At 32.2% G+C, this 25,853-nt stretch overlaps 4 protein-coding genes across 5 annotated transcripts; 2 read left to right on the forward strand and 2 right to left on the reverse strand.

The window, feature by feature from the left end:
• Positions 1–1,092: 1,092 nt before the first annotated feature.
• Positions 1,093–2,864, forward strand: LOC11417956 (probable pectate lyase 4). Its single transcript, XM_003629465.2, has 4 exons — positions 1,093–1,500; positions 1,935–2,290; positions 2,404–2,539; positions 2,640–2,864. The coding sequence occupies exons 1-4, from the start codon at positions 1,096–1,098 to the stop codon at positions 2,862–2,864; spliced, it is 1,122 nt and encodes a 373-aa protein (XP_003629513.2). The 5' UTR covers positions 1,093–1,095.
• A 2,702-nt stretch (positions 2,865–5,566) lies between these two features.
• On the reverse strand, positions 5,567–11,091 carry LOC11417957 (V-type proton ATPase subunit H). Its single transcript, XM_024772777.2, has 11 exons — positions 10,882–11,091; positions 10,612–10,737; positions 10,396–10,498; positions 10,225–10,297; positions 9,085–9,150; positions 8,845–8,962; positions 8,233–8,394; positions 7,838–7,963; positions 7,533–7,658; positions 6,504–6,683; positions 5,567–6,132 (listed from the first exon to the last, which is right to left on the reverse strand). The coding sequence occupies exons 1-11, from the start codon at positions 10,909–10,911 to the stop codon at positions 5,884–5,886; spliced, it is 1,359 nt and encodes a 452-aa protein (XP_024628545.1). The 5' UTR covers positions 10,912–11,091; the 3' UTR covers positions 5,567–5,883.
• A 2,811-nt stretch (positions 11,092–13,902) lies between these two features.
• Positions 13,903–15,551, forward strand: LOC11408285 (probable pectate lyase 16). The gene is made up of 4 exons (XM_003629469.2): positions 13,903–14,241; positions 14,626–14,981; positions 15,093–15,228; positions 15,327–15,551. Exons 1-4 carry the CDS (start codon positions 13,993–13,995, stop codon positions 15,549–15,551), a joined length of 966 nt encoding a protein of 321 aa, XP_003629517.2. The 5' UTR covers positions 13,903–13,992.
• A 4,669-nt stretch (positions 15,552–20,220) lies between these two features.
• LOC11408286 (protein DA1-related 1) lies at positions 20,221–24,616 on the reverse strand. 2 transcript variants are annotated; one of them, XM_024773294.2, is made up of 12 exons: positions 24,432–24,616; positions 23,670–23,842; positions 23,475–23,574; positions 23,006–23,270; positions 22,620–22,740; positions 22,372–22,455; positions 22,036–22,155; positions 21,702–21,914; positions 21,511–21,576; positions 21,288–21,406; positions 20,961–21,019; positions 20,221–20,871 (listed from the first exon to the last, which is right to left on the reverse strand). In XM_024773294.2, the coding sequence occupies exons 2-12, from the start codon at positions 23,778–23,780 to the stop codon at positions 20,534–20,536; spliced, it is 1,596 nt and encodes a 531-aa protein (XP_024629062.1). In that variant the 5' UTR covers positions 23,781–23,842; positions 24,432–24,616; the 3' UTR covers positions 20,221–20,533. The 2 variants fall into 2 exon arrangements, with proteins under 2 accessions (XP_024629062.1, XP_003629519.1); XM_003629471.4 differs by lacking the exon at positions 24,432–24,616 and adding an exon at positions 24,060–24,416 and having other exon boundaries at positions 20,534–20,871.
• Positions 24,617–25,853: the final 1,237 nt, after the last annotated feature.

The raw sequence follows: 25,853 nt of genomic DNA on the forward strand, positions 1-25,853 counted from the left end.
ATTTGACTTTTCGTATTTCAAGACAAGTTAGTAGTATTAATTAAGTTATATTTAGAAAGCAAATAAAAAATAGCATCCAGAAGGTTGTGAACTATTTAGTCTTAATTTTATTTATTTAATAAAAAAAGGAATCAAAGTTACACAAGTTAAAAAATATAGAAGTTTGTGAACTTGTTACCTTGTTGAAAATTAAGGGGATTTGGGTGATGGATTTTCTTGGATCATCCCGTATATATATATTGCAAAGTTTTGGATGGGCTGTGCTTGACCAAAAATATAGGGGGTGCAGGGAAGTAGAGCTCCAATTAAATTGTTCCATCATGGTTAGTTGTTTGCATGTTGAGTTAGTGACCAATAATAATCATGGGTGGAGTTTAGTGTAGTGCATTACAAGAAAGAGACTCATTGCTTGAAATTGGAGTGTTCATGGGTTCATATTTGTTGGGATGCATGTCGGTTGTAGATATGTAGTATTGCAGTAAGATATATTTAACATGCATATTTTGTGAATCTATAAATTTAATTAATAAAATAAAAAATCAAAGTTAAATTACACAGTTCAATACTATATTACATAATAGATTGAAATCAATAACGTTTCAACTGCATAAAAATAGCTCCATCAATCATCATAAACAGATCAAACATACATATATTTACAAACATAACAACAATAACGATGATAGACTGTGTTTTGTTTACCTATACCACCTATTTGTATATACTTATCGTTTCTCATTATCTCTTTCTATAGTAATTGTCTACATTTAGCTAATTGTTATATCGTCATAATTTAAGTTAATGATTTAAAAACTAACCAATCCCTTCTTCTTCCTATTGGCCAAAGTTTAACACAACAACTTAAACGAACTTCCAAACCACAAGCAACCACTAACAACTTTAACCTATGTTACCACTTTCTCACACCATTATTCTCCAATATAAAAATCAAGCAAACCTCTTCCTCCTTAATATCCCTCTCTTCTCAATAACACAATTAGTATTATAATTAATTCAAAGACAAGTATATATTGAATCATGGCTTTTCATCATGTAACCAACTCCGTCTATTGGTACTTTATTTTACCTGTCGTTATGGTAACATTTTTTACTACAAATGTTAGTTCAGCAAAGAAATCTGAGATAGAAGGAATGGAAATGAATGTAATTGATCAATGTTGGAGATTTAATCCTGAATGGAGGAAACATCGACAACAACTTGCTAATTGCTCGGTGGGATATGCGGGAAAAATGACAAACAACATTGGTAAAGACTTAATCCATTATAAAGTTACCGATCACAGTGACCACCCTTTAAATCCAAGACCTGGAACCTTGAGATATGGTGCTTCTAAGATTCAAGGTAAAGTTTGGATCACATTCCAAAGGGATATGGACATTAAGCTTGTGAAACCCCTTCTCATCAGTAGTTTCACCACCATTGATGGTCGAGGTGTCAATGTCCACATTGCAGATAATGCTTGTTTGATGATTTATAAGGTAATTATTGATAGTAAACTCAAAATTACTAAAAAGTATTAGACTTGAAATAAAAATTTTAGATGAAAAAAAAAGATAGACGATTGAAATCTCTCCCACAATGCAGCTTTGCAATGAAAAAAAAATGCATGTAAAAAGGTGCTACCAACGTTGGCCTAGTTAAAAAAATGTTACACCTCTGTATACTAAAAGAATATCTTAAACTTGAAACAAATACAATTTATCTTTATTTTATCATCTCTTAAAATTATACAACATTAAAATTAGAGATAAACTTTACCAGTGTTCTCTAACTTTTGTCCATAATTTATTTATTATTCAAGTTTGTATACTCATTATTATAGTTATTTTAGATGTCTTTTTTTTTTTAAATATTTCAAGTATATATATATTACTTCCTAAATTAGAAAAACATATTTGTTATTTGTTATTAGGCAACCAACATAATCATCCACGGAATCAGGATTCATCATTGTCAACCTCAAGCTCCTGGAATGGTGATGGGTGCCGATGGAAAGATAATATCATTAGGTCAAGTCGATGGAGATGCAATCAGATTGGTTTCTGCTTCAAAAATTTGGATTGATCATAGCACACTTTTTGATTGTCAAGATGGTCTTTTAGATGTTACACGAGGTTCCACAGATATAACAATCTCCAACAACTGGTTTAGAGAGCAAAATAAAGTTATGCTACTTGGTCATGATGATGGATTTGTGAGAGACAAAAACATGAAAGTCACCGTTATATACAACTATTTTGGACCTAATTGCCATCAACGCATGCCTAGGTAATTAAGAATTACAAAATTATTGTGTTTTTATACAATATACAAATTTAGAAGTTAAAAAAATTATCATATTTATCCATAATTTTTATCATTAATTAATTAAAAAATTACAGAATTCGTCATGGATATGCACATGTTGTGAATAATTTGTACATGGGATGGGTGCAATATGCAATAGGTGGAAGTATGGAACCAAGCCTTAAAAGTCAATCAAACCTCTTCATAGCACCCGCCACAGGGAAAAAGGAGGTAACTATTTCAAGCAATTAATTGACCAAACATTTATGATTGTTTAGTTTAAAATGGGTATAGTGTGTTGTATTAATTATTAATTATATAATTGGTGTAGGTTACATGGAGAAAAAGTAGCAATGAAATTGGAGATACGTGGGAATTTTATTCAGTTGGGGACGCTTTTGAAAATGGAGCATCCTTCGTTGAAACAAAAGGTGGACAAGTGATAAAACCAAATTATAACCCTGAACAAAATTTTAAAGTTGTTGATGCCAAATTTGTAAGATCATTAACAAGATCATCTGGGGTATTGCAATGTAGTAAAACATCAATATGTTGAGTTAAAATTTATAAGAAGACGAGTTTTACTTTCATAATTTTAATAATTAAGGTATTACTTTTTACCATTGGCGATATTTGAACAATAATTTTGTGTAAAGATATAATTAGAATAATGAAAAGGCCAACTCAAAATCCTATATTAATAATATTTATATATAGCATAGATCCTCATATAACTTATATTATACTATTTAGGTCATGCTAACTTGTGTCTTAAAGGCACAAGTTATGAAGTTCAAAAAGGAAATACTAAATAAATTTTGAATTGAAAATATAAATTGTTAAACTTTTGCAACATTGAATACACAAGTTTCAAAAAAATACTTTTATATTTAGCTTTTTAACTTGTGTCTTAAGACATAAGTTAACATTTTCCATAAAATATCAGTGTGCCTCTGATATGTTTCAAGTCAGTGTGTTACCGACTTTATTTTATTCCTCTATATCATTGTTGCTTATTGATGCATTTGTCTTGAATGAATCGTAATAGTCATAAAAAATTGATTTGCACATCATTTCTGCAAAAATAAATAAATATAATTTACAAAATCTAGTTTTACAAAAGGAAGAAAAAGGTTAAATTTATGAACAACAATTGCCACTCAAGATACTCCAAATGTCTTGATGTGATTTGCACAAATACAATGCTATCTTTGATGATAGTTTACATAAAAATATTTTCAACAATTCACTTATGAATCAAAGAAATGAACGATGATTTTGAATGATGTAAATGGGAGAGAAATGGCTTAAAATAATTCATAAAAATTTCGTACTAGTTTTTTCAAACAGTTATATGTTATTAACATTCGAAATATTCCATAACTATTGCAACGGTCTAGCACCAATTGGGATAATATATAAACATTATTCAAAAAATTAGGCAAGTTGGGGTTCAAACTTGCAGCCACTATACCAATTGACGAAAAAGTTATGAATTTAATTCACCAAGTACATAACCTTTACAGAAATATAACCTTTTAAATATATATTGTGGAAATATCGCTTGCACTTGATACACTGTTGGTTTACTCATAGTTTGAAACTTCAGAAATTAATTTATCTATTTGTTAACTTCAGAAGGCACACACCTATGAAGCACCGACACTTCTTGGATTAGGTGTATCCCAGTGTCGGACACGTATCGGTGTTCGACACGACACCAACACATATGATTATACTTAATTATGTTCTTTTCTCATATTATCGGTGTCAGTGGTGTCCGTATAAGTATCTGTGCTTTATAAGCACACACTGATTCTCATAAGCCTTTCTTTTCCTCAAACAATAGACAAAAACCAGAAATAGTGATAGTGAAATCAGAATAGCGCGTCCTAGACTCGTACTAATGGAAATGATAATGTGAAAATGATTTGCTTCTCTTTCTTTCAATTGATGAATATGATTAAGAAAGAGATGGTAAGTTTTTCACTGGGATAAAAACTGAAAAGTTGGTTGCAGCAATGAAGTTTTGACCAAAGTACTTTGCATTTGCAGTGGCAGCTACAAGGGTCAGATTGTCATTAGGCTGCCACACATAAGTAATCAGAAAGTCTATCCCTTTTGCAAACTGATAGTAGTAACTTTCACCTTGTTTGATCAAGTGTGAGATATTGGCAAAAAAGTAGTTTCCATTTTCACTGCAACCACAAGTTACATGTACCAGCAAAGGTTGGTCTTCAATGAGGTTCATATTTTCATCTTTTATGTTGCTTGCTCTTGCAATGGATTGAGGACTGATGTCAAATATATCAGATATGGCAGTGAGGGTTAAAAAGTTTGGAGAGTTAGCAAAGTATGCAACATATGTGTTACAAGAAGGAGGGGAATTCAAAGGACATGAGAAGTTTTTTCCATTGGTTTGTGGCAAGTAGGATATGGGTGGCAGAAAAGAATATGAGTGCATGAAATAAATAAAGTGTGAGATGGAAATATGAAACCATTGTTGTCAAAAGGTAGTGAGCAAATTAAAGGCACAAGGGAAGAGGGATAGAAATCTGTATTACTAATTATAGACAATTAGATTCAGTATTGTTGATAACATAGTTTGTTGGATTAATAAAATCAGATGGAGGTTTTGTCTATTGCTTTAACCTTAATTTCTTGTGTTGAGTTCCTATTGGTTGACACATTGGACATTTGTCATATATGTTGACAGCATGCGATTCTTGCACAAATGGAATTGCAGTGAAAATTCTATACTGGAGTGGGTTTTACTTTTAACGTTTCAGCCAAGATTGTCTAATTTGCTCGAGTATTCTAGTGCCAAATCCATCTTAGGGCGGCTAGTTGTCTTTGCTACCACTTTTATCTACGGATCATGACAGCTAGCAAGGCCACAGACCAAACCTAAACAAAAATTACAGCTGACAAAATTCCCACTTCAAATGGATAGTATATTGTATCCTTTCCCTGATCAATCTTCCATGCTCCTCAACCAAAATAAGTAAAACTTGGGTACATTTCTTTACCTGTTTTTTGCATGATTCTTAACTAAAAATACATTTTGTGGTTATAACGAACTTTGAGAAAATTGTGAATTTGAGGAAATCGTGAGTAATTTAGCTAAAAACCATATGAAAAGCACCTAAGGAAATGCACCTAAGTTTTATCAAAGAAGTATTGCACTAAATTCAAACATAATGTTCCCAAGGTGCTAGTGTATTTCATTTCGCTATAAGGTGAAGCAAAAGGTCTGTGTTCTGGCAAAAATGTCAATAATTTTCTCATTCCTCAACTCAATAATTTTCAAGAAATTACAAATCCATCTAATGATAAATATTGAATTCTAAAAACCTGTATTCAACATACCAGCAGAGAACAGTGGAGTATAAAATTACAAAACTTGATTTATTCAATAGTAGAATATCAAGGATACTTATTTCTTATATCAAACTGAAATCTTAATCGGCACAGACAATAAATTATTGAAACAATGAATAAACCTTGTACAGAGGAGAGTTGATCCGAAATGTGAGATAGCAGGGAGTTCATGGAATTAAGTGCATACAATAGAACTAGACTTGCAAGAAGCTAGCATACTTTGCACCCAAGAAAAGTCGTTGGATGCAGAGCAGTGCATTTTTAGTAACCTCGGCACTCTCATGATTCATTAGTTTCATCACCCGTTCCTTGGCTTTAAGGTCAGTCACAATGATCCGCCCAGCCGGATGGGACTGGATGAACTGTGAAATGTCAAAGCAAGCAACAGCTAGAGTCCTTGGATCATTGGACGAGTCCAAAATTGTTAATAGGACCCTTAGAATCTGCAACACATGAAGAGTATGAATAGATTGTAGATGAGTGTTTATGAGAACATAAAGAGCGCACAATAAGATTATAATACAACAATATTTAATTTCAAGAATTTGTTAATTTCATTGCCAAATGGCTCTTCGTATACATAATATATGTTCTTGCTATACAAATGGTTACATCACTGTTGAGGGGCAAAGAAACATTAATGTTAAACATCTGATAGATTTCATAAGCAAGAGGGAACAACACATGTGTGGGTTTTCTACATGGAAAACACGTTTTGACTTTTGAGTCCCAGAGTTGCAAAAAAATTTACTCTTTGAAATTACAAAGAAAATAAAATGGAATCACAAGTATGCCAGAGATAATGCACAGATACCTGGAAATCATGCTCTTCAAAATTGGTTATATTTTCTCGCCAAAATATGGGATCTTTGTGCATGGGAGACCAATCCAGATTGCCAAGAAGAACTTCTTGCTTGTACTTATCAAAAGAACTTAGTTTCTTGATGTTATCCTTAAGCCCTTCTTCCAGAGAGTTCAGTGCCTCCAACAAATCCTATGAAAACTTTTCTAATTAATAGAAAATTCGGGAAAGCTACATGAAATAGAATCTTTCAAGAATTACAGCCAGATGCTAGAATAGAGATAAACATCCAAAAATTTCTGTTCTTCATAATGGGAGAAGAACAAAGCAGAGTTATATAATGTTCATATCAAGCAAAAATAAGAGCAAACAGAAAGAATTCCTTGTAAATGAAAAAAGGGGTGATCAGTACTATAAATGTGTATTTATGTTACTAACACACTATTGTCCAAATGTTTATGTATGCTTGTGCAGAAAATGCATATCAACTTGTTCAAAAATAATAAAAATGCATATCAACTTGTTCAAAAATAATAAAAATGCATATCAACTTGTTCAAAAATAATAAAAATGCATATCAACTTGTTCAAAAAAAATAAAAATTCATATCAAAACAAGGAAACAAATTGTGGCTATGGAAAACAAGCAAGATAATACATGGTGCTAAGGTAGCAAGCATCACTATTATGTAATCCAATTTCATCAAACCACATTTTCAAGTCATCATATATGCCGTGGCTAGTAAGCAAGCATTGAGGGGGAGAGATGGGGATCAAGTCATTCCAAAGAGTTCTGAGAAAAACAAACACTCTGATTTTCCTTTTTCTATTAAAATGCTAACACAATGATCAAAAGTCACAACTAAATCACAAAACATGATCACAGTCGAAAACTATTTTAGCTCTAACTGCAGATAAATCAACAATGGCAAGATGTGCAACAAGAGTCGTTTCCAATGATTGAACTCTGCACAACACCTATTATAGTTTTATGACATTTCAACAAGTAAATTTTCAGCAGGAAAAGGTGATAATGATTCACCTCATCACTCCATGCTTGTGCTTTCAAACTTTGAACAACTTGTGGCAGCTGAAGATCAACCATCTGAGCACCCAATGTCCCTTTTGACATCAAGTTTTTAAGTGTCAAGACAACAACTCTAACAACCTAACAAAATTGGCAAAAGAATGGTGTGAAATTAGATTTCTATGACTGAACAAAGAAACCTTCTCATCCTAGCCATCATAAAATTATAACTATTGCTAGGAGAAAAAGGAAAAATGAAACCTGAACAACATATGTTGGTAAAAAATGAGACAAACATAAATGGAAGATGTTAGCTATACCTTTTCTTTTGTAGAACTCTTAACGACATCAATCAGTCTTGGAAGGGTCCTTGAAGTAGCCAAATATTCAATTGCAGGCTCATAATATGATAAGAGCCAAATGCAGAGACATGTTTCATAAAGAAGCTGTTACAAAAGAAATTCACAAGTAAGTTCCCAACAAATCATAAATACTCAGGTGACATTTCATTTGTGTTCTTCAAATAGAAATTAGCATTATGCTAGATGCATTTAGGATATTTAACTGAGCCATCTATTACTGCATGCAATAAAAGCATGGCTAGACATACCAAGCTTACACAGGCACCTAAAGGCAGAATTCATACGGTTCAACTATGGATAAATCTACTTATTCAGAATTTTCATATTTTCGGGCTAGAATCCGGTAAACTTACCTGAATAGATTGTTGAGTGGATGCTGGACAAATCAATGGCACAAGCAACTTGACCCCATCAGTTTGAACAAAGTTAGACCTGACCACAGGTTCCTTAAGTAGAGTTGAAAGGCAATTGATAGCAGTTGGAACTCCACGACTTGGATGAGAAGGTTTCTTCAACTACAGATACAATAATTAGATGAGCATGTGTTACTTTTTTTTATGCGAAAAAAAATAGAACTGACTCTGTTCACATCGTTTGATTTAAACATGCATTTATTTCTGCTCACTTCAAACAAAATCTTACGAACTAAATATGGACACTTGTTCCAATGAGGATTCATATCGTAGATCACCAAAACTGGGGGACAAGCCTCTTTTGCAAGACCCAACCCCCCGTTGGTAGATCAAATGTGACTCTTATACTGCATAATTGATCTTCATATAACAAGCAAGCATATATTTCACATAATAAGCTCAAAATATTTCTTTCAGAGGTTAGCATCTTTACCTATCAAAGACATTTACATATCTCAATTCTCAAATTGATATTACGGATTACAACACCAAAATTATCAGCTGATGAACTGAATTTGGGCTAGTGAAAGGGAAGAGTTCCAGTATTAATACCTGCTCACAAAGCCATTTTACCAATCCAATCAAAACATCATCAATGCTGGTAAATGGTTTCTTTTCATTTGAAGCCTCTCCATTAGAAGCAACGCCACTCTGATTTTTTGGCCTGACACTGCAATCAGAAAAGGGTGACATTTTGCAATAACCGAAAAAGTAACTTATACAACCAGTAAGTTGATATAATTCAAGAACTATTTGAAACTAAAATGTCAGAATGACTCATGTTTGTATTACCTAACTATTAAGGCAAGGATCTTACAACTTTTCTCTTGTACGAACCAGTTTCCTTTCCGAAGCAATCTGAAAGATGGACAGTATTGTTACTTTTTATTGTTTATATTTCATAACTTTGGAGTACAAAGCAAATAGACAAAATACAAAATAATCATATTGGCGACGTTAATATGAAGGGAAGAAAATGAAACTTTGAATTGTGAATATGGTTTGATATGCTTGATGATTATGAATTGATACAAAAAGACTAAACACTGACCCTTATATATACTAATACAATATGCTAAGGCCTATTATACTAACAAATAAATATGAAATCTAATCTTCAAAGAGATTCTAAGATATTTCATCGTAAGAAAATAATCCTGTGAGATTATCTAATATACTCTTAAGATAATAACAAGGCACTATACGAGATTTTAATATCTTCAAACACTCCCTCAAGCCTAGTGTTGTCAAATAGCGGCTATAGTAGTGATATAATGTAGCTGAGTTTTAAAAGTAATTTAGTACAAAGTGTTATCAAATTGTGGTTATATACGTTTAGCAGCTCTAGCACTGTAGTGTAGTGGAATTCGAACAAATCACTATTTTTCGCAATCCACGATTGACAATACTGCTCAGGCCAAAGCTTACTAAGCTTAAGTTTGTCATTAAAAATTTAATCTTTCAAAGAAAGAGAGAAACAACCAAAAAAATATAATTTGATATTGAAAATCAGTAGGCCATATCACATCTGGAATAATATTCGAGACTAAATTTCACTGGGAACAAAAACTAGCACTAGACCGTAAGTGGGACAAAAAATCAACCAAACTGTAACCGAGACAAGACCAATACCAAAATCCAACTAAGTCAGAAAAAATACCAAAGCTAAACTGAGACAACTAGTACCAAACCACAACTGAGACAAAACAAGAGCAAAAGTGCCACTAAATAAAAACTAGTACCAAATCGCAACTGAGACACAACAAGTTTTTTGAAGAAGCACATCCAATTGTAAGGATATATGGTCGAAGAAAGGTGACAGCAATGGCAGTAAAAGGAATCGCTAAATTTTAGTCTATCTGAGCTATTGTATCCGAAGAAAAGTAAATAATTAATATAGAAAACAAAAACAAATTCAGAGTAAATACTTAACTTAGGAAAGGCTCATAAGTATCATCATCTGCAAGAGCATTGTCATGAAACAGTCTTGCCCTTTTCGGGTTCGCTGCCAAAGATAATAAATTCAAAAATTCATCTTGTTACACCACTAACAACAAACAAATCATACGAAAAACAATACCCCTTTTTTATCCAACAAATTACCTGTCAGCATTTCATCTATCATAGCCAAAACATACTCCACAGTATCTTCCTTGAAAATATCGCGCAAAACATGAACAAACACGCGAACATAAGCCGGACCATCCTGCCACACAATCAAATTCAAATCTAATCAAAATTAGTTACAATAATTAGTTAGATTTGATACTATCTAATATCAAAAATCAAATATACTTCGAATCAAAATTAAAAAATTACATCATCAAGTAACTGTGCTCTCTGGCTTTCTGATCGATGATCGTAACGGCGTAAGAGTTGAAGGCTTGTTCCGGAGATGAGCTTGGTGGACATGTAGGTTTCCCATGGGATATCCCTACTCAGAACCTTCCAGAAAACAATAACACAATTTCAATTCAAGATCGAAGACATTGCAATCAAAACAACTAATATAATCGAAAATTCGAAAGGGAAATAGTTCGGAATCGAGCACAATTGGATCAGATCGAGGAAAATTGGATCGGAACGAACCTGATCGGTGGTTAATTCGGCTTGGTCCATGAGAGTGAAGAACCCTAGAAATTGAAGAGTTTGTGATTTGGTGGTTTTTGATTTGATTTGAAGTGATGAGAGAAAAACAGAGAAGTGAGGGGAAAATAGAGATAACTCAGTTTTGGAAGAAAAACATGGAGTGTCGTTGTTCTCCCTCCATCAACATTTTGTTTACAATCATGTTAATCCTTGTTACACGTGGTTCTCCATCACTTAATATTTTTATTAAAAAAAAAAAAAAAAAACATTATCTTTCTCCCATCATTTTTTTCCCCTTCTTCTCTAATCAATGGAGAAAAAAATTAAAATTATAACGACTGTTTCACACACGTTAATGTATAATTTTGCTAACTGTTTACACGTAAAAATAAAGGGCAACGATCTTCCAAAAATAAAGTGAGAAAGGTAAAGGTTGTTATTGTAACAAACTTGTGATTTGTTATATTGTATGTAACGCCTGTTTTGATTTATTTAATTATTTAATTGAGTCTATAATTTATTAAGAAGAGTTTAGAATATATTTATATGATTATGTGATTTATTAAGTGGCTTATGTTATTATTTAATAGAATAAGATTTGAAAATAGAAATAAGATTGAGTTGAGAGTTTGTTATGAGATTTTAGAGAGTTTTGGGGGAGAAAGAGAAATAAGATAAAATAGAAAAAGGGTTATAAATAGTTATTTATTCCATTTACGATTTTTGAAAAGAAGTGTGACATTCCGTTTATGTTGAGAACTCTGATTATTTAAATGAAATTTTTACGTTGGGAAAACGGGGTGTTACATTGTACATATGATATTTATCTTTATTTTGTTAATTAACGGTGGATATACCTCATTTTACATTATTAAGTGAATCGTTCACTTTAGAGGAGTTGGGTCCAAAAATAGTCGAATTGTCAGTCAAATTCAACAAATTGACGATTACAACAATTAGGCGACCTCAACTGAGTGAATGATAGGAGATACTAGAACAGTTGAGCGAGAAAGTCAACTCTTTCCCAAAACCACTAACTTAGAACGTGGGTCGTTCAAGACTCAAAGTTGAGTCAAAGACACATTGAGATTTTGATAATGGTGAATAACTCATGGTTTGCTCCTCTCAACCCCAATAGCTACTATGAGTAATGAACTGAACATGATTGATAATGGGGATTCGCATAAAATGACTGTGTCAATGTATCATGCCAAGCAGAGGAGGATAAAGACGAATGTGGGTGGCACGATCCTACTGACATGGGAGTTATCACGCACACTAAGAAAAATTAGCCGAATAGGGGCTACTGACTATATGTCATGTTGTTTGACTAATAGGTAATAGTTTCACTATAATTACTCTAATTACACATTATAATTTTGGTACCTTTTTATCTTTCATTGTAATTAACACATTCAATCAATTAAACAAGGCTATTTTCGCAATTCATCTCTTTATTTTTCTACTTTTATTTATACATTTGTTAATGTAGCTCAAAAATCCAAAAACAATTGTACCTAACGCTCGAGAAGAGTAGTTAAGGAACCCACAACTAGGGCGATAGGGTTCCTTCCTCAATATTAATCGCTTGAAATAGGGGAATCACAATTGAGGAATCTCCGTCAACCTCGGCTAAATTCATCTTCTATCAACAAATTTGACACACCCGGTGGGACAATATGACATTTACCACTGAAAAATTGAGTTCCCCATGTCACGATTATATTTGACGTCTGCACCTAAGGTATGAAAAGAGCCTCGAAAGTATGGAGCAAATGTCATCTTCAACAACCAAAAGGTCATGACATCGTCGATTGAATGAACCTGTAGAAACATTGGGAGTGCCAACTTCCCTAACTCTTTCTAGCGTTTCTCATATAGTTGATTGAAACACTTGAGACTCCAGTAGTAATGATAGTGTATTTATTAGTCAACGGGATACATGACATCGTGTATCAAGCCTCTAAACAACTTGTTTACATTATGAAACTCATGTTTCAAAATAAGATTCAACAAACCAAGGATTTCGAGGTTGTGCGAGCCAATCCTCGTGACAATTCTATCGCCAACAATCCACAAAGGTGTGCAAGGGAGCCAATAACGTGCAGGTGTTGTATATTGGGAAGCCATGAGGATTGTAGATATATAGTATTCCTAGTTTAACATGCATATTTAGTGAGGTCTATAAATTTAATTAATAAACCAATAAACCGAAGTTAAATTATAGGTCCGGAGTTAAATTTAATTGCTTACTTCAAAGTGGAGTGTTCATTTGGTTTATGTTTATTGGGAGGCCATGAGAGTTGTATATATGTAGCATTACTGGTAAGATATGTTTGACATGCATATATGGTGAGGTCTATACACACACACACACGAGAGTTAAATTAAACAGTCCAATAGTATATTACGTAATAGATTGAAATCAATAACGTTTAAATTACAAAAAAAAAAAAACTCCATCAATCATCATAAACAAATCAAACATGCATATATTTACAAAAGTACTAACAGGAAAAACAATATTTTGTTTACCTAAACACATTTGTATATATTTATCGCTTCCCATCACATCTTTCTATAATTATTGTCTAAATTTAGATAATTGTTGTATTCTTACAATTTAAGTTAATGATTTATAACAAACTAAGAAATTCTTCCTCCTATTTTTAGTTTCCCTCTTAAATATACGAGTCATTTGGCCAAAGCATAACACAACAACTTAAACAACCTTTCAAACCTCAAACAATTCTTAACAACTTTAACCTATATTACCACTTTCTATACGATTATTCTCCAATATAAAACTAAGAAAACCTCTTCCTCCTTACTATCCCTCTCTTCTCAATAACACAATTAGTATTCTAATCAATTCAAAAAACAAATACATATTGAATCATGGTTTGTCACCGAGTAATAAACTCTGTCTTTTGGTGCTTTATTTTCCTTGTAGTTTTGGTCACATTTTTTACTACAAAAGTTAGTTCTTCCAAGCAATCTGAGATAGAAGGCATGGAAATGAATGTGATTGATCAATGTTGGAGATTCAATCCTGAATGGAGGAAATATCGACAACAACTTGCTCTTTGCTCAGTGGGATATGCAGGGAAAATGACAAACAACATTGGTAAAGACCTAATCCATTATAAAGTTACCGATCATAGTGACGACCCTTTAAATCCAAGACCTGGAACATTGAGATATGGAGCTTCTAAGATTCAAGGTAAAGTTTGGATCACATTCCAAAAGGATATGAACATTAAACTTGTGAGACCGCTTCTCATTAGCAGTTTTACTACCATTGACGGTCGAGGTGTCGATGTCCACATTGTAGATAATGCATGTTTGATGATATATAAGGTAATTACTAATAATAATGTCAAAATTACTAACAAGTATTCAATTTTTAATGAAAAATTTTAATGAAAAAAATAGACAATTGAAATCTCTCCCACAGTACAGCTTTGTAGCAAAACAAATGCATGTAAAAAAGTGATCAATGTTAGCATTGTTAAAAAAAATGTTATACCTTTAATACTAGAAGATTATCTGAAAATTTTAACAAATGCAATTCATCTTTAATTTATCATCTCTAAAACATATACCACATTTAATTCATCTTTTCTTTTTTATTCAAGTTTGTACGATCATTATTATTGTTACTTTAAATTTCTTCTTTTATTATTTCAAACATATATCTACTACTTCCTAACTTAGAATGATGTGTTTGTTATTTGTTATTAGGCAACCAATATAATCATCCACGGAATTAGGGTTCATCATTGTCGACCTCAAGCTCCTGGAATGGTGATGGGTCCTGATGGAAACATAATGCCATTAGGTCAAGTTGATGGAGATGCAATCAGATTGGTTTCTGCTTCAAAAATTTGGATTGATCATAGCACACTTTCGGATTGTCAAGATGGTCTTCTAGATGTTACACGAGGTTCCACGAATATAACAATATCCAATAATTGGTTTAGAGAGCAAAATAAAGTTATGCTTCTTGGTCACGATGATGGATTTGTGAGAGACAAAAACATGAAAGTCACAGTTGTATACAACTATTTTGGACCTAATTGCCACCAACGCATGCCGAGGTAATCAGTAATTGCAAAATTATTAGTTTTATTATATAATATACAAAATTAGAAATTAAAAAAATCACCATATTTATTCATAACTTTTATCTTTAATTAAAAATATTCCAGAATTCGTCATGGATATGCACATGTTGTGAATAATCTGTATATGGGATGGGTGCAATATGCAATAGGTGGAAGTATGGAACCAAGCCTTAAAAGTCAATCAAACCTTTTCATAGCACCAACCGTAGGGAAAAAAGAGGTAATTATTACAAGCAATTAATACACCTAGCTTTTATGATTGTTTTGCTTATAAAAGGATATAGTGGATTATATTAATTAATTATATAATTGATGTAGGTTACATGGAGAAAAAGTAGTAACGAAGTTGGAGATACATGGGAATTTTATTCAGTTGGCGACGCTTTTGAAAATGGAGCATCCTTCATGGAAACAAAAGGTGGACAAGTGACAAAACCAAATTATAACCCTGAGCAAAATTTTGAAGTTGCTGATGCCAAATCTGTAAGATCGTTAACAAGATCATCCGGTGTATTACAATGTAGTAAAACCTCAATATGTTGAGTTAAAATTTGCAAAGAATATGTTCTTTACTCTCGTACTTTAATATTTGAGGAATTACTTTTCACTATCTAATTATAGAGATATTTTGAAAAAAAACAAAGACCGACAAATAGATCTCAACTAGGTGGAGTATAAGATTCAAATTAATAAAATAAAGAATCATAATTGATGTGAAGAAAGAAAATAGAAAGATGGTTTAGGTGTTGTAAATAGAGGTTGTGATTTGTGGATTTAAAAAAGATAGAAAAGGAGAGAAGTGATGAGAAAATGAGATAGATCGGTTTTGGAAGAAAATGATGTAGTGTTGTCGTTCTCCCTCCATGAACATTTTTGCAATAACGTTCATTCTTATTAAACAATATCTGACTCTCAGAAATATTAACAACTTTAAATTCAAAAAAACATTATCTCACATTTAAAAATATCTAACTATGAGAGAGAAACATTAACAACTTTAAATAATATTTTTTTTGTTGTGTCGGGTCTGAACCCCAAACCATATATAATATATGTGTCGTCCTTATCAACTGAGTTAAACTTACGGGGGACAAATAATCTTTTCACACATATAAATAATTGTAAATTTTTAACTGCATAAATTACAATAATTTCAAAACCAACGAGGAAATATAATAGGATTATAATTTATATTCAACGACACTATAAAAATGATTTGATCATATCTTTCTTAGGAGAGATTTGACCATCTCTAACATTACATATATAATAATATTTTTTATAAAATATTTTTATAAATATCTATTTTTTATTTAATTATTGGCCCAATGAGCACAATAATTATGGTGATATCGTTTCGACCCGAGATTTACAAAAAATATCCTCAAAGCAAAACCACAAGTTATCCAAACCATAAGATTTTTTCTTTTCAGAGTCAAACTTTTTTTTTTAACTTTCGCATCGGTTTTGATCCACTAAAGGTGGGCGACTAATCCGACTCATGCGTAGAGGCATGCACACTGGTCAAGTGTTGTTCCCCCTGAAAATCGAACCCGGTATTCCCCGAGTACGTCCTTGAAAGGAGCTCCTTGCCACTGGAGCCCAAACAACTTAGTTAGAGTCAAACAATTTAGTTGCGAAGGAAAAGTACTTATAACATTTCATTACTAATAATATCATTAATATAATGAGGGATATCAAAATAAATGATGGGACTGACCAATAACACGACTTCCCCAGTTAAAGTATGAACCACCCCATCTGATTGTTGCCTGTTGAACTCCACCCAACATCTAGATATGATATGACCAAAATCTGAGGCATCGTCTCTTGGAGTGAAAAGTGTCAACGGTTGTTTTAGAATCAATTGCAAAGTCAACATTTTCCATCCCTTCACTAGTATCATTATCAAGACCAAAAGGATCAATAATAGTTAGTTCAGATCTGCTACGAGCCTACAAGTGTGTGAATCAGAGGATTTTCTTCAAATAATAGTTATAAGAGTAGTAATTCTATAAAGACAAAATAAAAAATAATATTCAGTTAAAAAAGATAAAGATGTAGATTGATAAATTGGATTTGTATTATTTCAATTGCAAGAACACACAAAAAAGTTAAATTTGGGATCTACTGTTCCAAGGCAAACATACATCAAACGACATTGTTTCTGTACGATACTTACAACCACCAAATTTACTTATTTTCCATTTGCAAGTCTTGCAATCATCTCGTTGGAAATCAAAAATATCAAAGTAATAAGGGTGCAAGCTTCCTTGCCATGTAAATCTGCAAAAGAATAACGTTGCTCCAAACAATTGTGGCCTAAATGAAAATGTGTAACTTCCTCCAAACGTGAGTGTGTGAAATCCAAGATCATCGTTTTTTGATTTGCAATGAAAAGTGATATTTGTAGGGATATGATTTTGCCTCATATCATTGATTATTGTAACCGATACTTTACCAAAAAGAGAAGCAATTGTCTCTCTAGCCTCAAAAGAAAGTATTACAATTAACACTAATGAGAATTTTAAGGTAGTTGGATTAGGGTTTGCCATATTCAAAAACACAATACATGCAAGATATATATCAATCTTAATTTATAGAACTCTAAACAACTTAGCCTCGGAATTTCCAATTCAAAAAAAATTCATAATTTTTTTGCACCTTCTTTTAACCTTAGTAAATTAATGGTTAACCTCCTTCTACATAGGAGACAATTTATATTCAAAAGAAGTCCATTAACATGAATTTCCTTCATGATTATTAAAGACTAGCTAGTAATTCTAGTAATACATTCCTTTTTCTAATCTGATTTTCTTACTATGCACTTAAGGTAGAATAATTTCGTTGTCTCCGTTTAAAATAATTGCTATTTTAATTCTCTTGTAATTGTAATTCCTCCCTCACACTTCATTGCAAATTATTATTCCGCTTAAATTCGTTGTCTGTTGACCTATTAATTTCACAAGTCTAATCAGGATGTTCGTGATGTGTGTTGGAACCGTTTTGAGATAAAAAAAAAAAAAAAAAAGATCATCTAATCCAAAAATAAAATGATATTAGGTGTGTGATTAATTAAAAAAATCCTTAAAATAAAGGACCGGATTTCATCCAATTTACTACGGTTTACTTTGAATCTATTTTTGAATATCCAAATTACTAGAATGATCAAAATAATCTATTAACATATTAAAAATACATGATAAAGCACAGACAAACAAAAATACATGATAAAGTAATAATAGCTTTGATATCCTCTAGAAAATATAAATTTGACGCAAAATATAACAGATACTCCATATATTATAAATTAACATCACAGAATGACAATGACCAACTCTTTCAAAAAAAAAAAAAAAAGAATGACAATTGTTGTATGAGAAACGGAAAAGAAAAGAAAAAATTACGCATAGGAACGGAGTCAGAAAAAATAAATTTTCAAATGTGCAAACATATACAAGAAAATTATAAGATATATTCTAAGTAAATATTGTCTCCCTCAAAAAAAAGTAAATATTGCCAAACAAAATATAAAAAGAACTAACTTTAGGTTTTGTTTGTCGTTGTTTCGTAGAGTTACAGTCATCGATTATCATATTTAAGGTAATTTTTTCAGCAATCTCATTTTCAGCAATCATGTAACTTATGAGAATTTGTCAAAAAAATAAAAAAAATGTAGCTTATGAGAAAATCATCCATCTTGTCGTTTTGTCAAAAAAAAAAAGAAGTCATCCTATTCTAGTTTAGATAATTTGATTGTCGCTGATCGTAAAGAATCTTGTAGTCCTCTTCTTTATTGTTAATTAAATTTCATTTATACTGGAAAAAAATAATATTACTCTCATTCTTACACAAAAAAAAAAAATTAAAGTCAAAATATCTCAACTAATTTTTTTTAACAGGTTCAACTTATATAATTTTTTTTTTAAATCGGGTATCCTCTACAGATTAACCCCTCGAGCTTTGTAGGACTTAATTATGGGCGGAAAACTCACCCTAAAAGTTTTAATGCTGCTACATGCTTAAAATTGGATTCAAACCCATGACTTTGGTTGAGCTATAAGAGACTTGTGTCATCTCATCTAAGCGCTCTTGGGTGCTCAACTTATATTTAATTATTAACAATTATCAATTAGAACCTTTTTTCTTTGGAAAATAAAATAACTAATGACAAAATATTAGTTGGCATTGTTTTTACATGAAAAAACAAGAAAGCTATTTTTTGTTTTGAAGCAAACTTAAAAAAAAATAAAAATTGGTGGTGTTCGAGGGTTCGAATCCCATACCTTGTCGTTACCAACTGAGTTCAACTCATGGGCACAAGCAAACTTTAAATTTGTCAAAAAAAAAAAAAAACGCTATTATACCTAGCAAAATTGAGTGAATATTTAAAATAATATTCATTTTATTTCTATATTTTTAGAATGATACAAAATCTGTAAGTATAACTGAGCCCAAAAGTGTATGAATATATATGATAAACCTTAAACAAAAATCTTCTCTAAAGTAAGAGCTCATACAAGATAGAGTATTATCACGTCTTTCTTTTGTCTTTATTTATTTATTTATTCATTCATTTATTTTTGTTTAAAGTATTATCTCCTTCCACGTTCATTCCAATCAAAGGAAGCTTCATATTTTCTTACTAACACTTAACTTTTTCCCTCATATTTTCAATAGATCTTGACTCTTGAGACTTCATTGTTTATTTTATCACTTTTCTCTAGGGAAGAAAATTATGTGCATGTCCATATGTGTATTGGAGTGTATCTAAAGAAAAGTGAAAGACGCTTTATTTTGACTTTATTGTCATAGGTGAAGATGATTTCTTCTAGCCATATTTTCTGCTTCATTTTGCAGTTGGGGAAATAATGAATTTCAATGAAGACTCTTTATGCCAATTTTTAATTGGACAGTGATGTGCATCACTTAAATTACATGGTTGAACAATGAATAATCACATATCTTTCTCCATTGCTATGGAGCACGGACACTCATTGGATTAGCCGTGTCCAGGTGTCAGACATGTGTCGTGTCCGACACCGACACATATAATTACACTAAATTATGTGTTTTTCTCAAATTATTAACAGGGCCAGTGTGTCAGTGTCCATGTCGTGTCCAGTGTCCGTACTTCATAGCTCCATTGCAACCTCGACCTAGGAGGAGATTTCTGCCAAGGCTAGAAAAATAAAATTATACAAACTCAAAATATACAAAATTGATACTTTATTGTATATCTGTAATTGCATCAGTAACTGCTATAAGGTATTTTGTGATACATATGGAGCATGAGGTTCCAAACTGCCAATATTCAAATATAGATTACAAGAACTGCACATTTGACCCCCTAAACAATTGCAGCAACTTTACACTATCACTCACATTTTCAATCCTTATTTTGTGTAGAGTCTGGTGTAATTATACAATTTTGGAATATTTGGTTTCTATATAATTTATATGACAAAGCTCAAATATATTGGTTGATCTAAAGGTAAGAAATTTATATTTATATCACCATTTCATTATGGAAAACTTCCGGTGATTCGGATATGGTCAAGAGTCCGTCTAAGCCCATACTTGAGCACTGCCTGGTTACCCTCTCTAAATCCATCTCCATAGGCTGGTGAGCTATCGGTCTCAATCTGGTGTTTAAAAAATTTACCAAGTTCCTTCTCAAAATCGGACCGTTTACCCTTCTTTGAAGATGTAGAGGAAGGTGATGATGAAGACGACGAAGATGAAGACGAAGATGATGATGCTTCTTCACTTCCAGAGCCGGAATAGATCTCTGAATCTAACCACATATGAGCCAAGACTTGGCATATTCCTTCTTCAACTTCAGGCCTCAGATTTCCATAGCCTGTCGAAAATAAACAGAAGATATTGTCCAACTTAATACTGGAATATAAATTTTCAACATTGTTTTGATCATTGGAAAGATGACAGTACCTTTAAGTCTAAGCCAAGCATGCATCATTTCATGAGCTAGGATTGATCCTGTCAATAACCTATAAATATAAAATCCTTGAATTATGTACCGCAGATTTCATATGCAAGTATTGTTGAGCATAAAAATAAATGGTAACTCAAGTGATTTGGCTCTAGTAGTTATCGAGCTCAAGTTAAGAACAAATTGTTTGAGAGGACCTGAGTTTGAATCATGATTGCAACAATCATTGGGCACTTACTTTCCGACCAAACTCCAAATTACAAGGATCACTCTCCTGAATCAGAGGGTTAAGACGAGAAAAACAAAAGATGGTATCAGAAGATTACCTAGGAAGGCCATACAAAACAAGTATGGCTGTCACTTCACATCGACGTATGAGCCTAAAAGGCTCAGTTATCATATCTATGACACGATAGCCTGCTCCTATACTTGGTCTCCTTAAAATCTGGAATTACAAAAAAATAAAAATAAAAAATGAAAACTTCTGCTTGATAAACGGATATTTTTATCAGTATAGATACAAATTAAAAAAATAATAATAATCCTTACAGTGGGGACAGTTTGCTCTTCTGACAAGCAAAGTCCTCTGGTTTCAGGTAAATGGTGATTATGACCCTACAATCAATATTGAACAAATCCAAAGGAAAGTGCAAAATCAGGACAGTAGAAAGAATATGTGATTTGAGAAAAGAAATAAAAGGCATATTTCATGTGTGTAAGTTCAAAACATAAACTATTACATTCTTTTCGCCCTCCATCGCTTCATTCAGTGCTTGTCTCTCAACCAAAAGCATAGGAATTTGCTGCTCTATTTTCATATGCAAACCTTCATAAAATTCTTGTATTTCAAGATAGAGAGGTTGGCATTCATGAGTATCCATAATAGCCGAATCGAGACACTCAAGACACAGCTTTCGACCGTCATCAAGCAACAGATACTTTGTGTCCGTTGACTGCACTGATTGGAAATTTTCATATCAATTAATGAAAGGAAAAAGACGAAAAACAATGAGAGTGAGTGTCTCCTTGTTGGCAACAACACGTGATAAAATATTGTGAGATGATGTAACTGACCTCCATTCTCTGACAGCTACAACAACGAGGAGTACCATCGCGCTCGTGTGATGGACAGTATTTTTGTAGCCAGAAAGGATGTGCTCTATACTCAATGAGACCAGCTGAATTTTGTGGGATCTGTAAAGAAAGAATCGATTGATATTACATCCTGATTTCTAGCCTTCTAAAAGTAATTATGAAAACAGATTAAAGTCAATGGTTTTCCTCACACATAGTGTAGTGAAATTTCTAACGCGCATCATAATTTGGCTAAACTTTTTATCAAAACCAAGCACAACAGAATTGACAAAAAAGAATAATTGTAAGCAAAATGTCAGACCAAATGCTACTTACAAAGATCTTGCAAACATCACACCTTGGGTGATGCAGCTCCTTATAGCATGATTTATGGTAAGGACGATTCCCAGACATGGAATACTGTCATGAATAAAGATCCAAGTATTATTTACAATCATATTGGCAGCAAAAAATCAAGGAATATAAGTTAAACAACATCAATAATGAATTCCTAAAGAAAGTTCAAATAAGTATATATAAAATAAAGTCATGTTTGAGTTCAAAAACGAAAACAAGACGCGAACCTCGTAATCAGTGATTGGAAGTTTGCAAGCATGGCAACAAAAACATTCTGGATGCCATACAGCTCCCATGCAACTCAAAAACCTTCCATGCCCAATCTCGACATTGCATCCAGCGCAGATTCTGCAAGCACATTTTGCAGTAACCGGTTTTAGTCTATGCTTTTATATATAAGGTTCAAGAACCTATGAAAAGCAAACTTTTTAGATGTGTACTATCTGGATCTATATTGTCACCATAAAGGTGGCTATTTCAAATTTTTTACGATTTTACATATTAGGCCAATCATTTTCCGTTTTTATCATATGCAGTGATCTTTAGCAAATTCGATATATGGTATTTAGACTTGCAAACTACAGATAGAGAATGTCATCTTTCGCATAGTTACCTGTATACAGGTGAAAAGAGGTTTGTAAACGGTTGAAATATAGAATCAGTCTGAGATGGAGGAGATGAATCAATGCTCAAACTTTCTTGAATTGCCCTGGCAAGTTGTTCATCTTCCTCAAGTTGAACTTCATCAAGACTTTCGTCTTCTTCCTGTTGAATTTTAGCAACATGGTCCTCTTCATCTTGTTCAACATCACCAACATGGTCATCTTCCTCGTCATCAAGTGGACACAACTCATCGTCTTCAGATTCAGAATCTTCTTCTGAAGGCGAGACAAAATAAAAAGACCTTTTTAAATACTTCATCGGCCCAAAAAAAGCAACCTTTTCTAATCAAATATTTATCCAATGGAATTTCAAAATTTGTTGAATGGACTCTAACTATACAGAAGATATGTCAATATGCATTTGCTTAGAACACACAAAGCAGCATTTTAACCACTGATTTGCAAAAGCATAAACCTTACCAATAACTTTTTTCCCTTTATGATCTTCCTCTGAAACCTCTGAAAGAGAGATCGCAATTGCACGATCAATTTCTTCTCTCTCAAAATCATTCAAATCATCCTACACTCAGAATTTGCCACTATTCCAACTTCAGTCTCTTTTATAAGCTAGAAAATAACTACCTTTTTTACTACATAAGCATAAACTGTTATTACCGCTGCATTATCATGATTATCCGAATCTCTGTCGTGTCCATATTTCCCAGTGTATCCTCGTCCTGAATGTTTATGGTTCGAACCTTTTAGAAACTTGGTAAGCCAGCCCATACAATCTTATTTTCTGTAGGTCGGCAAACCTCGTCTCAAAATTCACCTACAATTCACATAAACTGAACTTGCAGAGATTAGTTAAGTATACCGAAAAACCTCAAGCAAGTCCTCAAAGTTCAATCAACCTTCATATTTAGCATGATAATTATTAATCTCTTTTGCATTCATAAAAGAAATTACAAGAGTCCACAAACAAATGCTACCAGAAAGCTTACTCTAGATGTATAATTCAAAAAGAAAAACCAGAATTACTCTTCAGAAAGCAAGAAAAAAAACCTGAATTCCAAATCCAAATCCAATTCCAATCAAACACACTTGAGAGTAGGTAACTACTCAAAGCAATATACAAATATAGCTTGATAATTAATAAAAACTACTTTTTTTTTCTTTTACCATTATGCAAAGCAACAACCAAATATAGCTGGATAATTAATAAACTTTAATTGAATTGCTTCAAAGAAATTCAAATTGCACATGCCATGAAAAAAGGAAAAAGAAAAAAAAAATCTATCACCAACCCCACCATCTATATTGATTGAAAACACAGCAAGCATAAACAAAAACAACCCATGATTGAAAATTTGTTAGACAAGATAACAAAAGAAAGAAAAGTCACAAGAAACTTTTTGTGTCACAAGAAAACATTACCAGGAAAAGATTAGGAATCAGATGAATCTTTAGTCTTTTGAATATGAAATGCAATATATGATTCTCATTAAGACATAGTCAACCACATAGTATATGGTTAGAACTTTCTCTTTCTCTCTCTATATATGTGTCATGTCAGAGTGTGTGTGTTCCAGAATTAGCTTTTTATGAGTGTAAAGAGTGAAAAGTTGAAGGAAGTACTTGGATCCTACGCAAATATAGGCAAATCTAAAAGTAAGACAATAAAATAAAAATGACAACAGTGTAAACTTTTTTTCTTTTTCTATTTGTTTTATAGCGAAACTCATACGTACTAGTGTTAACGATAAAGAAGATAAGTATCGCGGTTTCAAACTTACGTTATAATATATTAAATTTCGATGTTTTTTATTACATTGGATGTAATTCCAAGACATCAACGGTATAATCTTTCAAAAAAAAAAAAAAAAACGGTGTAATCTTTCTAAGGAATGTTTTATTCAATGTTTTAAAAAACAAATTAAATTAGGCAATTCAGCTTATTGAATTGTTAATTGGCATTTTATGCAATTTGGTTACTTGAACGGCCTAATTGTGTTAGGTCTTAAGAGAGTCTTTGTTGATTATCATATTGAACTTTGAGCAACAATACTTATGTCGTGTATATATGTGGATTAAAAAGTTTAGAAATTAAAAGCAGTTGAATCATAATATGAAGATTTTGTCATTGGATGTTCAATTTGATATTTAAAATATTGGTCTTATTTTATATTACATTGCACTTTTTTTAACTCTATTTTTCTACACCTAAAGTGTGTGAGATAGAATAATAATAGTAAGAAGAAGCATATGAGTTTTAATTCAACGACACTGTGTTCTAGTGCTGTCATGTGGGTCCATTTATATTTGTTTGTTTTCCTACCACATTCTACCAAACGTAATTGACACCATAAAATAATAAGAAAAGAACTTTTGCGGTTGAAACAGCTCTGGAGAGTGGGAAGGTGAAAGATACGGCTTATGTTTGATTTTGTGTTCTGCTCAAGTAGTGGTGACTAAGCCTATATTCAACTGTTTTCGATGGTGCCATACTCTTGTGTTGTAATTGTTTCTTGATAATTTGACTAAACTTTGTATATTTTGTTCTTATCATTCTTTTGGCATTCATAAGAAAAATAGTACTTTTTTTAAGTGAAAAGGCAAAATGCAAAAGTTGATGAATTTTTATAAGGAATTTATTACTATTACTATATCAATATATCTTGATTGGTGCTAGTCACACCCCAAAAAATACAAGTTACACCCAAATTTATTTAAAATTTTACAATAATACCAAAATTGCCCTCTTCATGTAAATTTTTTAAAAACCCATCTTTTATGATCATTCTGAACCCTTACCCTCTTTCATCCACAAATCACCATAGATGTGCAACCAATATCTGA

The sequence above is a fragment of the Medicago truncatula genome, chromosome 8 (assembly GCF_003473485.1).
Source record: "Medicago truncatula cultivar Jemalong A17 chromosome 8, MtrunA17r5.0-ANR, whole genome shotgun sequence".
NCBI lineage: Eukaryota > Viridiplantae > Streptophyta > Magnoliopsida > Fabales > Fabaceae > Medicago > Medicago truncatula.